The 13,540-nt window shown below is 33.0% G+C and overlaps 1 protein-coding gene across 1 annotated transcript; it reads right to left on the reverse strand.

Moving 5' to 3' along the window:
• Window positions 1-890: 890 nt before the first annotated feature.
• On the reverse strand, window positions 891-4,998 carry LOC110782817 (protein NUCLEAR FUSION DEFECTIVE 6, mitochondrial). The gene is made up of 3 exons (XM_021987065.2): window positions 4,753-4,998; window positions 4,100-4,218; window positions 891-1,238 (listed from the first exon to the last, which is right to left on the reverse strand). The coding sequence occupies exons 1-3, from the start codon at window positions 4,935-4,937 to the stop codon at window positions 1,219-1,221; spliced, it is 324 nt and encodes a 107-aa protein (XP_021842757.1). The 5' UTR covers window positions 4,938-4,998; the 3' UTR covers window positions 891-1,218.
• Between the last annotated feature and the right edge of the window lie 8,542 nt (window positions 4,999-13,540).

Consider the following 13,540-nt stretch of genomic DNA (forward strand, 5'->3'; position numbering starts at 1 on the left):
TGTGATTGGGTTGCCTTTATTTTGACTTTGCTTAGGATCTTATCAGGGAAAAGTAAAGCCCACTTAACCAAAAAATTATTACACTAGTTAACTTCAATTAAAAAAGAAAACTAAAAGAATGATAATACGCGTGTTTTTACCATTGTATATGATATAATTATATTTGTTTTTTATATAGATATCGTACGACTTTTAATCAATGAATTAATTCTAAATTTTTTTTTAAAAAAGAACTATTAGAAATAGAACATTTATAAGTATCACGGCTCATTAGTGTCGCGGTGGGCTAAACGAGTATCATTCACATTAGGAAATGACATCCGAGTGAATGTAAGGGCCATAGGAGATTAGGAAGTGTCTTAGAAATATATTTATTTATTTTGAGCCAAATTACAAGATTACGTGCGTCTAATTGAAAATTTGAAATGGAATACATGGCTGCTAATTTGCTAAGTGCTAAGTCATAGGGAGAAAAACATGTCTAAGTTAGTAGTTTTTTTTTTTTTTTTGATGAAAATGTCCAAGTTAGTTAGTTAAGTCACTAGTTGAAGACATCAAACATTAATGAAGTATTGTTGTTATTTAGAACAAGTTTTAAGATAACTATCCGCGTAGACCACGTTTAGTAAGCGAATTGAAAAATACTTGAAATAAGTGTAGGCCGGCAAACTTTGTTGAATGTTATGAGCCTAACTTGGGTCAAATAATTGTTTATCAAATCGAACAGACAGATTAGTAACATGTCTGTTAAGTCAATCTGTTGCCAACTCCAATACAAACAGATTAGTAACAAGTCTGTTGTAAAATTTGGCTAGTTCTTTATATGGAGTACAACACATTGCCCCGAGCATTGGCAACATACATAGCATGTAACGGAAACATATAACCTGTTGAGAGGGAAAGCTGAGCAACAGATTCAGCACTCAGCACTAAAACAATTAAGGGATTATGTTTTCAGTTTTTCTTTTACATTATTGAACAGAATAAAAGCCGACTGAGACAAACTTTTACATGATTGAAATCTTTCTTTCCGCAAAATTCAGTTCTAACAGGCATCCTACTGGTAAAAACCAGGTTCAGATTGTATTGACAGTTCGGAATCTCAAAGATATGTGATTAACCTTTCCATCTTGTCATCCAAAGATGTGGTCCTAACTAAAGAGACACCAAATCATACATCCACCGAGCCCGGCTACTGGATTCAAGTTGAAGGCCTTGCTATAGAGGGGTAGCAAATCCTGTCACCAAAGATAGAAAAGAGTTTAGATGTACCATCCAATATACAGAACCTACGAACTTTTAACAACGGCATTGACTTTCGGATATGTGGGAGGTGGGCGGGGCAACGGAATAAGTACTTGCATTGGCAGTAACTACTATAATTAAGATGCTCCATGAACCAAAAATAGGAGATGAAAGCCCAACTCCCTCCCTTTATACTCGAGCAATACTTGGAAAGTGGATGAAATTGTAGAAATAATATGTTAAACCACTTGGAGGATCATTATTCATGTCTTATAATTCCATAAGTGAATAATGAATGGTAACTTTCATCAAAGATACAACCCAAACACAACTGCACATTGCATTTGCTTTAGCACTCCCTTCTGTTCGATAAAGTGAATATTCTAGATTACTACTCCGTATTATAAGAAGGGCATCTACTAACACCAATATACAAAGATAATTATTTTCTTATACAATACACTTCAAATTTGTCTAACTCTATTACATTGAGGGCTCATTTCTTTTTGTAAAGCTTACGCTTATGAGTCAACATTACAACGACCAGAAAATATTGGTTCCCTATGATCTTAGACTTATTAGTACAATCTTCGAAGAAATAAGATTAGCTATGCTTTTCCTCTTAAAATTTTCAAACTTTAAAGCAAGCATTAAAGGTCTGTACTATCTTTACTGGAATTTCTTAATTGCTAATTTGAAAACAACGTCTCATATGTTGGACAACTGGGGAAACTAATCCAAGAAAACAAGGGCAATATTCAAAATAAGTTTTCCAGCAATTCTGCAATTTCGTTTTGCATAGTTTAGTTAAGTTCATTTCTTGAACTTGATAGTGTCCATTACTCAAACTGATACCTAATTTGTACGTCACGAGACTCAAGTGTACCTTTCAGAATCAATTATCGAACACCCATAACAGATGAGACTATGAGAGTAAAACCCAACCTGAAGTAGCTACTTCTTAGGAAACCCTCCTATCCCAACACAAGAAGAAAAAAAGATGTGCATTTAACACACATATGACTATATGACCCTCCTTCAAGCCAAACCTAAAAATAAATAGTTGATTTTCGAGTATCCAAGCTAAGATTAGTTCACTTCATCATAGGTTCGAAAAGCATTAGTGTCCATGACAGACTATCTTTCGTAGCAAATTCATAAGTCCGAAAACCATGTTTTAATAAGTTGGATGAAAAATCTGGTTAAAGAGGCTTTCATGTCAAGAAGTGGTTGAAAAGGGTTTAATTACCATATGTAAACTAGTTTCCCGAGCTCCTCTCTACGACCTCAGAGAAAAATATAGACATGCTTTCCATGGACGTGTGTTTTCTAATAAAAATCTAACAAATATTTAAAATTGCATCTAGGGTTCCCATTAGTTTCCTCAGAGCTCTCCACAAGCCAACAGTATGCAGTTCAGATTCATATACAAACACACCATAAGGGTGCAAAGAAGTATCCTTGCAAAGGCAAAGTTCAACATCAGGGAGTAAAAAATGAGTATACTACCCATCCTAAAGGTGAAAGGCATAACAATAATGCAATGGAAACAAGTAACATTACAGGGTTGGGTCATTGGGTGTTAGATTCCAATATTTCATAAACTATAAATCTAACAGGATGAATTAATTGGGAACTGGGAAATCAAATACGAAGTACTCCGTATTAAAATAACAATGGAAAACTCGACTGGGAAAAGAAATATAATAACATAAAACAATGACCCAACAGGCTTCCAGACAAAGGACATGGCTGGGACTCTGGGAATAGACACATCAGATTAACCAACAAAGACATTCTCTTTGTTAGCACTTATGTTTCCTTGCATCCACAACAACTCACGACTTCAGGACAAATAGAGCAACTCTTTACCCAAATAACTAGCTTTTGGAGTCACAAGCTTCATTAGTAGCCCTTAGCCTAGCAACAAGATCCCTAAAATAAGCCACAGGACAAAAGAATACCTTCGAGAACCAAGGGCACCTAAGCAAAGGAAGCACCATGACATGTTTAAATCCGGATGTGGGACAGTGGGACCAAAAAATAGCATGTTCATGCTTTTAATTTCTATCCCCCTACCTATTGAACGAACCCCAGGATCCCGGCTACTAATGTAAGAAACCTGCTCTTTGTGTCCATTAGAAACCAGGCATCAAGTTATTCCACAGAGGTTGTGAAACTCATTTCAGGACAGGCAGATTAAACTCGGACAAGCAGCAAATAAAATCAAGCTTGTTACCCAAACTCGTCTTAAGATACCTAGAATTTCAGAGTTCAATATGCAGCAACTCACCAAGAATATAACCACTGATATCAGGTCACTTTATGAGACATTTCAACAGTCCCTAATAAGTTCAAATCAAGGAAGTCAGCTAATGATAGTAAAACTGAAATACTTAAACTCCACCTCGAAGAACTTTAGTTCAATACCAACAGACGCCATATGCACAAAGGTCCTCTAGGGGAGGAAAAGAAAGGGCTTTAACCTACACCAGTGCATGAGGTTTTAAAATTAGAGGGTAAGCTGTAGTTTTGGGAAGACACTAAATTCCAGTTGTTTAAATAACTAAATCAGAACACTGACAGAGCATTCAGACTTACCTAGACTGAAGTTGACTATAATCACTTCAAGTGATTCCGATGCAAATCAAGTATTCTATCATCATATCAAGGCATACTAGTCTAGAACATTCATTTTAAAAGAAAAAACCAACAAGTAGCAGCGATCCACATCTCATAAGTATCAATAGTGATGACCAATATCTACAATAGCTACTACCGAAAGAAAATAGGTTAGGCTATCCTGTCAACAAAATATAAAACTAAAGAAGAACATGTGATGCTGAGAATTTACCTTCAGAAAGACAACCCCAGCTCTGTGAATGTAGTGATAGCAAGGAATTGAACAAGGCAGAAGCAGTAGCACTATGCAAAGGCATTAACGATTGAGCACCACCCAACTCTACCGGAATTCTACATCCGCATAGACATTTGATTAGAACATACATTACCCTTAATGGAAACTTCAATCATCAATTATGACCCACTTGAATTTATTACCATTTCACAAAATTCACAGCATAGAAGCAAAAATCTTCACTAAAAATGATAAATAGGAAAACTTATGCTATTTGGTTCAATTGGGCAGTCATTAAAAAAGGAATACTCTCATGATGAGCATATAAATAAAATAAAACAAGCATTTTTCAACATAAACAACGATCAAAATGGTAATTTCCTTTGAAAACCTTACAATTGTATCATGAAAATGCAAAGAAAACCCAATAATCAATAATTTATCGCTGAAAGCATCAATCAACCCCAGCAACAATTATACTTCTTATACCCAATTAAGTATCCTAATTCAACTCCTAAACCAGAGATCCCACAAATGGCAAGAATAAGCAATCAAATTGCAAGCAACCAAATTCATGTAATCAGCATTAAACTCAATTTGGTGTAATCTGATACCCAAACATTCAATAATTTGAAAGTCAAAAAGTTTACCTAGAAGAACTGAAACATTTATGAGGAGAGAAACGAGGGTTAGGAGAGGGTGCACAGCCAGGCAACTTAGAAGCTCCTGCTAACGAAGGAGATTTGGTGCCACAGAGTTTGGAAACTGCATTTCTTGTAGCGTGGATAGTGGAAGACTGTAGGGCTTGTCTTGCTCTTCCACATACACTCGCCATTTTTGCTTCTTTTTCTCTCGAATCTCTCTCTTCGTTTTCAGGCTGAATTTTGAGGCTTTTTCAGAGTTTGAAGGTTTGATGGGCTTTGATGTCTAGCCCTTGGGTTCTTCTTTGGGCTTTGCCTGGTCATTCGCAAATTTTTTGCTGTACTCGGGTACAGCCAGAGTTGGCTGTAAAACCATCAAAACGAACATTTACTTATTTGGAAATGAATATTTATTTATTTATTTATTTGAAAATTAACCTTTACTATTTTGGAAATTAACATTTATTTTTATTTGGAAATGAACATTTATCTACTCATTCGAATATAAACATTTATCTAATTATTTGGCCATACTCATTTATTCAACCAATTTAGAAATGAACATTTATCTACTGATTGTGAAATGAGTAGTTACTAATTTTAAAATGAACCTAATTATTACATTACTATATTATTACTTTGAACATATATTTACATATATTGACCAATTAAAACATGTCAAATAACATCTTTTACCAAAAAATTGAATATTTTAGGTATTGCCTAATGGAGTATGTAAGGTTGTACTTAAATTACAAAATATTGGTAGAAATCTCCACTTATTTTTCTATATCTTCAATTTTGAAAGTTGCTTTTGAAATCACAACTTAATGTAATTTTTTTTTTTGCGAAAGACAACCTAAGAGATGTTTCCGTCATAGACTGAGTTTTTCCGGCCATTATATAAAGTCCTTTCTTGGGGGGAAAAAATATACGGAGTATATGTTAAGGTGTGATTTCACAATAAAAAAAAGTATATAAGGTTATTTCTCGCAAGATTTGGTTTATAAAAGGTCTTTTTTAACAAATTTGCCTATTTAGTTCACTATGTTTTATAATGGTTGTACATTGAGTTTTATTCTATTTCTAATCATGAAACTTTACTACCCCTATTATCCAACAATATTTACAATTTTTTACTCACTCTATCTTACTTTATTCATTTTTTTCTCTTACACACATCCCCTTTTTACACATTGATCTGTTACATTATCCTTTTTTTTCACCCACCTATTTTACATACTTCCTCTTTTGTCTTAATATTTATGAAAATAATTTAATTGTAAACATCGAAGTGGAGGTAGTATATAACTAGATTAGATCCTGTACATGCACGAATATTTTAAAATTATTTGACCGATTCCATAAAATTACTGCAAATATAATTAATAAATCTTGAAAACAATTATTTGTAATTTTAATCATCTAATACGAACGATTTGACTAAAATATTACGGAGTACCAAAAAATATTCTTTTTACTAACACAGTAACACGTAAAAAATGTATTGGTCCTATGCACTTCTATGCAATCACTCAATTAAAAAAAATATATATATACTCCATTGATTATCTTCTTTCATGCATCATATATACCTAAATTTCATTAAAATATTAATTGTAGCTTATTGATAACCAAACACCTTTGAAACGTGCTCTGATAAGATGATACATTAAGTTGGTTGGGGCGGATTGAGTGTTTGATTGGCAAAGACGATATAATCTGGTGTGTGTTTGTGTGTTTTTTGCGTAAATGTTTGATTGGTTATGGACCAATTAAGGTGCATAGGAAGAACATGATAGTGTATAGAATACGTTAATACTCTTATCTAACTCAACATGTAACATGCACATTTCGATGTGTCAATAATAAGTCATAAACAAATAAGTTGGTAGTACACATTACACAGGACTATAGACAACGACTTCAAGCCAATTTAGTCGTTATAAAGGCTTTGAATTGAACTTCTTTAATAATGTTTGAGATAATAATGCGGATCCGAATCCTCCGTCTCACTCTTGTGTCTTATTCTATTTACCACTTGATTCTATTGGTCCACCTTATTAAATTACAATTTCTTAATTAAAATAATAATAATAAATTGTTATAATTTAATGACGTGGACCAATAAAATTAAGTGCTACATGGAATGGGACACAAGAGTGGGACGGAGGATTTAGACCCCAATAATGCAAAGAAAAAAAAAAGTTGAATTGTGATAATATGAAAATGACAATTATTAAATCAATAATGACATTGCATGCAAACATCGTCAGTGTTTTTCTTACCAAATTATGAGTGTTGCAATACTAATTACGCTCGGTTGAAACAAAAGTTTTATACAATAACTAGCATTTTAACCCGTATAAGGTATGGGAGCATTATATAATAAATTAATTAGTATTTAGGCTCGGGCGATGCCCCGGGTTAATACACGGATACAAATTTTAAATAAATTCAATACTCCATAATTATTAAATTGTCATTTATTATGTTTTGTTATGAAAAAGTGACATATAATTTGATTTGGATTAGTGGTTAATTGTTTGGTTTACAAATTAGAGGTCATGGGTTCAAGACTTGTACCACACATATTTATCATTTTTAAATAATTGTGTATTAGATGGAACATTGATGTGAGATTAGTGTGAGTGCCACGTGGCACATAGGCTTGCTTATCAACGCCTTTTAATATATAGTATAGATAATGTATGAAAATTTCAAATAGCTCGATATACGATTTTTAGGTATAATAATATATAAATTTTTTATTGTACATTCACAAATATTTGGTTAGTACAATATACGAAGTATAAATAAATAGAAACACTTTATATTTATTATTCTTTTTCTACTTTAAGGTTACTAGCTACTCCAGAAAAAATCAGTTTAAATAAACAAGGGTGTCTTTTGAGGCAATTAATTTGGTAAAAAAAGACCTTAAAATAACCTTAATATTTTTATTATGTGTGTCTTATAAGTTGGTAACATTTATATACAAGGGTGTCTTTTGAGTTTCCACAATTTTAATACGGTATTAATATTAAATAATATTTTAATTAGTCAATCGGAAAAGAAAATAAGATGGAGAAGATTGAGAAGTGGACACATGTCACACATGTCACTATGGTTTGAATTTTTAAATACTACGGAGTAGGTATAGATAAGGTTAACATTTCTCATAAGTCATCTCTATTCTATAACTATATTTGGTTCACGCACAAACATATATTCAAAAATTATTACTCCGTATTTAACCATTTTTTTTATAAATTATTTGATTGACAAATTCCCCCCTCAAAGTTAATGTGTAATTAATAAATCTTGGACATAATCAATTAATTATCTTTATGTGATTTCCCTCCTATAACGTGCTTCATATTTTATATGCTTAATATGCTAATTCAACTAAAATGTTTGATATGAATAATATATTAATCTGACCAAAATATTGAGCAGATACATTTTTCATTATTATATAACGAGTTGACTAAAATATTAGCAAATTATTTTTAGCAAATCATTAATTTGTACTACGTTATATCTATTATTTTCATATTTTATAATTCAATATATTTTCCATACATAAAATTAAATTTAAAAATTAAAAAGGTACGGAGTATTTTACTTTTAGGAAAATAGTTTTTACCGAAAATTTTTTACACTAGGAGGTGACATATATTTATTTCTGGGATCTGTTTTAGTATATATAAATTTATAGATAACTCCCGAGATCATTAAAGTAAATGACATTTTACTGCCCTATAAAATAGTCTAATATATCCCTCATCATAACTAATTTTATGGATAAATTAGATATAATTAACAGCTTAAAATTACCATTGACAAATTAAACATAATAAAATTTGAAATACCCCTTAACAACTCCATAATATACGTCCAAAACTCAACCATCTTCCTCATAAATAGTCTATGATGCTCATAAATTAGGAAAACGAAAAGTTAGTGGGCTTTAATCGAAAAACAAGACACGTGACACGTGGTACAATTAGATCTCTAAAGTCCTAATGGTATGAAACTATGGATATCAATATTTATATACACCAAGTAGCTAGCTCCATCACGAAAGTTTATTAACTTGTACACCCTAAATTACTAGATTGTCAAATTAAAATACGGGAGTATATGCGTACGTACTCATCATATAATGAGTGGTACAAATTAAAGACATTGAGGGCATGAAGTACGATACGTAAAGATAGATTTTTTTTCCATCCATGATATTTGTGCGCATGGTTATTAAAATCGCGATTCAAATCGTAGAATCGTAATTCTATTAGAATATGGTCTTACTATTCGATTTATGATTTTATATGATTCTACACTTTCTTTTTACTAGTGAACACCTCGTATAGTTGAAACATTGAGAGAAAGTTATTAATAGATAAATAATGTTAATTATTGCTTATTTAGCTAGGAGATAAATATATATTTTATTATTAAGTTTTCCTATAATATAAGCAGTTTAAATGCATGAAATATGAGAATAAAATCTTGATTATACTTGCTCGTGGAATCTTATCATTCAAGATTCGATTTTACGATACGATTTTAAGAGTCATTTCCAATTCAAAATAAAATATCAATTTTGATAACCTTATTTGTGCGTGTTGATTCATATATAAGGACCATAACCATGTTCACTGTTGCCTCTTCTTCGCTATATATCCAAGTCACAATGGAAAAGGAAGTGATGGCTAGCTACGAAAGTTAGGAGTCTCTTATTTGCAATGTGAAAGGAAACGTTGGTTTTCTTAAAGTGGAGAAAAACATATTCCGTACTTCACAGTGTAGTGTATACTTATATACTTCCTTCGTTTCGGAAATATCGCACCATGGTTGACTTTTACTCTTCTAAGCCTTACTTTGACTCTTAATATCTCACATCGTGTGCAAGTAAAAATTATAAAAATTAATATTTAGAAAATATATATCGATACGAATCTAACATGACCCTAAATGACTAAAATTTCCTTACGTAAAATGGCCAAAGTCGTAGTGTGAATAGTGCAAAAAATAAATGGTGCGATATTTCCGGAACGGAGGAAGTATGTAACTTCTTTGGTACTCGACTTCATAGTGTAGTGTATACCTATATATATATGTAACTTCTTTGTTACCCGAGTACCGCCTATAAGTTGCAATAAGCCATTTCATGAAACAAAATTCGGCCTATGTTGAGGGCTAGCTATGACATATTATTTATAGTAATAATAATATAATATAGATTGGTTTTTAAAGGTATGAAAGGTCCAAAATAAAATCAAACAAACTAGAGTACATACATAAATCAAAGAATATTATTGTGCATGTCGGCAAATGTATATGTCAACTATATATACATCCAACTTTCATATATTCTCACTTTAATTTAAGCAAGCAATTAAATAGTTGACCCATAATGTGAGTACTACATTTTTACGTGGATTAGCATATTAATCCCTCATTTTGTCTTCATTTAATTTGCTTCCCACTCTTTCTTGTTTCCTAAGAATAAATTCAATCACCATAGCCATCCAACTACAAAACACAAGTATATTTTTTTTATATGTAGTACTATGCAATCATGTGCTAGAAAATGTTATCGATCTCACGTCAAGTTTCCTAACACAAGAATTGTCATACTGTAAACCTTATAAATATGATCAATGACATGCGCGGTAGTTAATTACCAATTCAATCAACTTTATCGATCAATGTATGTATATGTATATGTATATGTATACCTTATCGACTATCGGCCTATCACTAACATGGGAGTCAACATCCACTCTAGTCTCTATACATAATAGATCAAGATAAGCCTTTCTTGGTTTTTAATGGCCTAAAAATCATGTACACCTAAATTGCAAGTACTATAATGTTGTATTCGAGATATTTAATTAAATTTGAATATTCAAATTTACTGAAATTAAAGTGAGGCCACCAGTTTGAAGTAAAACTAAGTGAATAAAAATAAGGTGTAAAATAGAAAAGGTGGCCCATAATCATAGCTGGAAAACTTGGTGTTTAATACACATCGACGAGTATACTATAGCACCTATATATGTTTTAGGGTTGGTTCTAACTTCTAAGGACCACTTGGACTTTTCCCCTTCAACTCTAAATCACATGGTTTTGTACATTTCTTCATTTGTTTAGATTGCTATAGGCTTTGTTTTTAGGGCACTTGGCTTTAATACACCACTTTAAGGTCCACACGGTAGAGCTGTCAAAACAGGTCATCGGGTCGGGTTTGGGTCGGGTCATTCCGGGTCTCGGGTCATGATCAGGTAGGGTCGTGTCGGGTTAATATTTCATCCGGGTTGAGTTCGGGTTCGGTCGGGTCGATTTCAGGTCGGGTCATGTCGGGTTTTTTCTTATCCTGGGTTCAGGTCGGGTTCGGGTCGAGTCACATTTCGGTCAGGTTTGATTTTGGGTTCGGGTCTTATCGGGTCGGGTTTAAGTCGGTTTGTAGCAGATAATTTCGGGTTCGGGTCTTATCGAGTCGGGTTTAAGTCGGTTTGCAACACAGTTATTTTCGGGTCCGGGTCTTAGTTTGGATCGGATAATAATCAAATCAAATAGAATTCAGGTCGGGTCACTCTCAGGGACTGGTCAAACTCGGGTCTGATAATTAACCTATACATTTTAATTATTTTATATTCTAAAAAAATTTGTTTAACTTATTTTAGAGCTAAATTTTTCGGTATCTAGCAATAAATAATTAAAATAGATTTATCGTTGAAGTTAATATTTGATCGTGTCATTGATAACTCGGGTAAATCGGGTAACGGTTGTCACAAGTCGGGTCAATAGCAGGTTTCATCGAGTTACAATCGGTTTCGGGTTGACATCGGGTCGGGTATCGAATTGAGTTCGGGTCATTGTTCGGTCGGGTCAGTTCGGTTATCGGTCATTTTCGGGTCGGGTGTCGGGTTCGGATTCGGGTGTTACAACATCGGGTTAAAATCGGTTATCGGTTTTTCCGGGTCGGGTACAGGTCGGGTTTCGGGTTACCTATTTTACCGTAATTTCGGGTCATGGTCGGTTACGGGTTCGGTCGGTTCAGGTCGGGTTTTCAGGTCGGGTCAGTTTTTGACAGCTCTACCACACGGTAAAGGATCTACTGATTTTTAAGGGATTTTGACACTTTATTTGATTCATTAATTAGGACCCCATTAATTATGGATTTATATTTGGTTTTGGAATCAAATCAGTTAAAGGGGAAAAGGAAAAGGGATATCAAACACTTTACATTAGATTTCAGTTCGAGTTTGTCGATATGACTATTACAACGTTTGTTTTAGTTTGGTGGTAACTGGTAAGGATTGTACCTATCAACTTGTGAGAACATATGTTTATTTTAGTTTGGTGGTAACTGGTAAGGATTGTACCTATCAACTTGTGATAACGTATGTTTATTTTAGTTTGGTGGTAACTGGTAAGGATTGTACCTATCAACTTGTGAGAACATATGTTTATTTTAGTTTGGTGGTAACTGGTAAGGATTGTACCTATCAACTTGTGATAACGTATGTTTATTTTAGTTTGGTGGTAAGGATTGTACCTATAAACTTGTGAGAACGTGATTTAATCCAGACTATGAGAAATTATGAGATAGGAATCCCTTTCCCATCTATCCTCACCATCAATCTGTATTATACGGAGTATTGACCAGCCAGAGCTTTGGTCAAATAGGTCAGTTCTTATTACCTGCTTAAAAAACAATACAATTACGCACTCTCTTTTTATACTTAATTAAATGATAATGTCAACATCATTTCTCTTTCATCAAACGCAATAAGCTCCACGTTATTATATTGAACAAGAGCTATATGAATATTGATGAATAGAAAATTCACGGAAAAATGTGCTACACACTTCCTCTGCTCGTAAAAGCATACATATAACATGATGATGAGAAATATATCCTAGCCTTCATAGTCGCTTGAGTTATTGGCATTATTGCATGATCCTAGACCATTACTCACAACCCTCGTAACAATTACAGGAACATAACTATTACATGATCTAAAATCATTACTCATGACCCTCGTAACAATTACAGGAACATAATTTAGACGACCAAGTTGAACATTTATACTTGGTACAAGAGGAATAGAGCTGAGGATGCATTATTTAATGAGACAAAAATGAAGAGTACGTACAATAAAATTATTTGAAATCAAAATGTTTGGATTATGGATTAGAGAGTGAGCATTGAAATTTGAAGCCTAGTGAGTTAGTGTAAGGGTGAATCACAGGTAGCTACGAGTCGTAAATTTTGCAAGTGAACAAGAATGCGTGACTCAACAGTCAGTCGCAACCAAACAAAACACGTAACATCCTTTTTCATACTCTTATTAATTAACTGCCTCATTTTTTCATGCTATTTACATTTGTTCTTAATTTCGGCATCATATATGGACCCAAATTATGAATTTCAATTTACTATAATCAAATTACGCGTCTATATCGCCTTAAATCATAGAGTAGTTATCATTCAACATAGATAACATGATACAAGTGCTAGTCAATCGGATTCAATATATCAAAGTAACACTCCATATATTTTATTCTCTTTAATTACTTCGATCCACTAGGTCTAAGGTCATGTTCGGCGAAACTAGCGGCAGCGGGTAGCGTTTTGCAGTTAAGTAGCGGGTAGATGTTGAAGTAGCGGGTAACGATAAATTGTCAAAATAACGGGTAACTAGTATGAGTGTTTGGTAAAAGTAGCGGTTGAGATGTAATATACAATAAAAGTTGTATATATTTTGTTTAAAACTTTATT

This window comes from Spinacia oleracea, chromosome 1 (genome assembly GCF_020520425.1).
Source record: "Spinacia oleracea cultivar Varoflay chromosome 1, BTI_SOV_V1, whole genome shotgun sequence".
Classification (NCBI taxonomy): domain Eukaryota; kingdom Viridiplantae; phylum Streptophyta; class Magnoliopsida; order Caryophyllales; family Amaranthaceae; genus Spinacia; species Spinacia oleracea.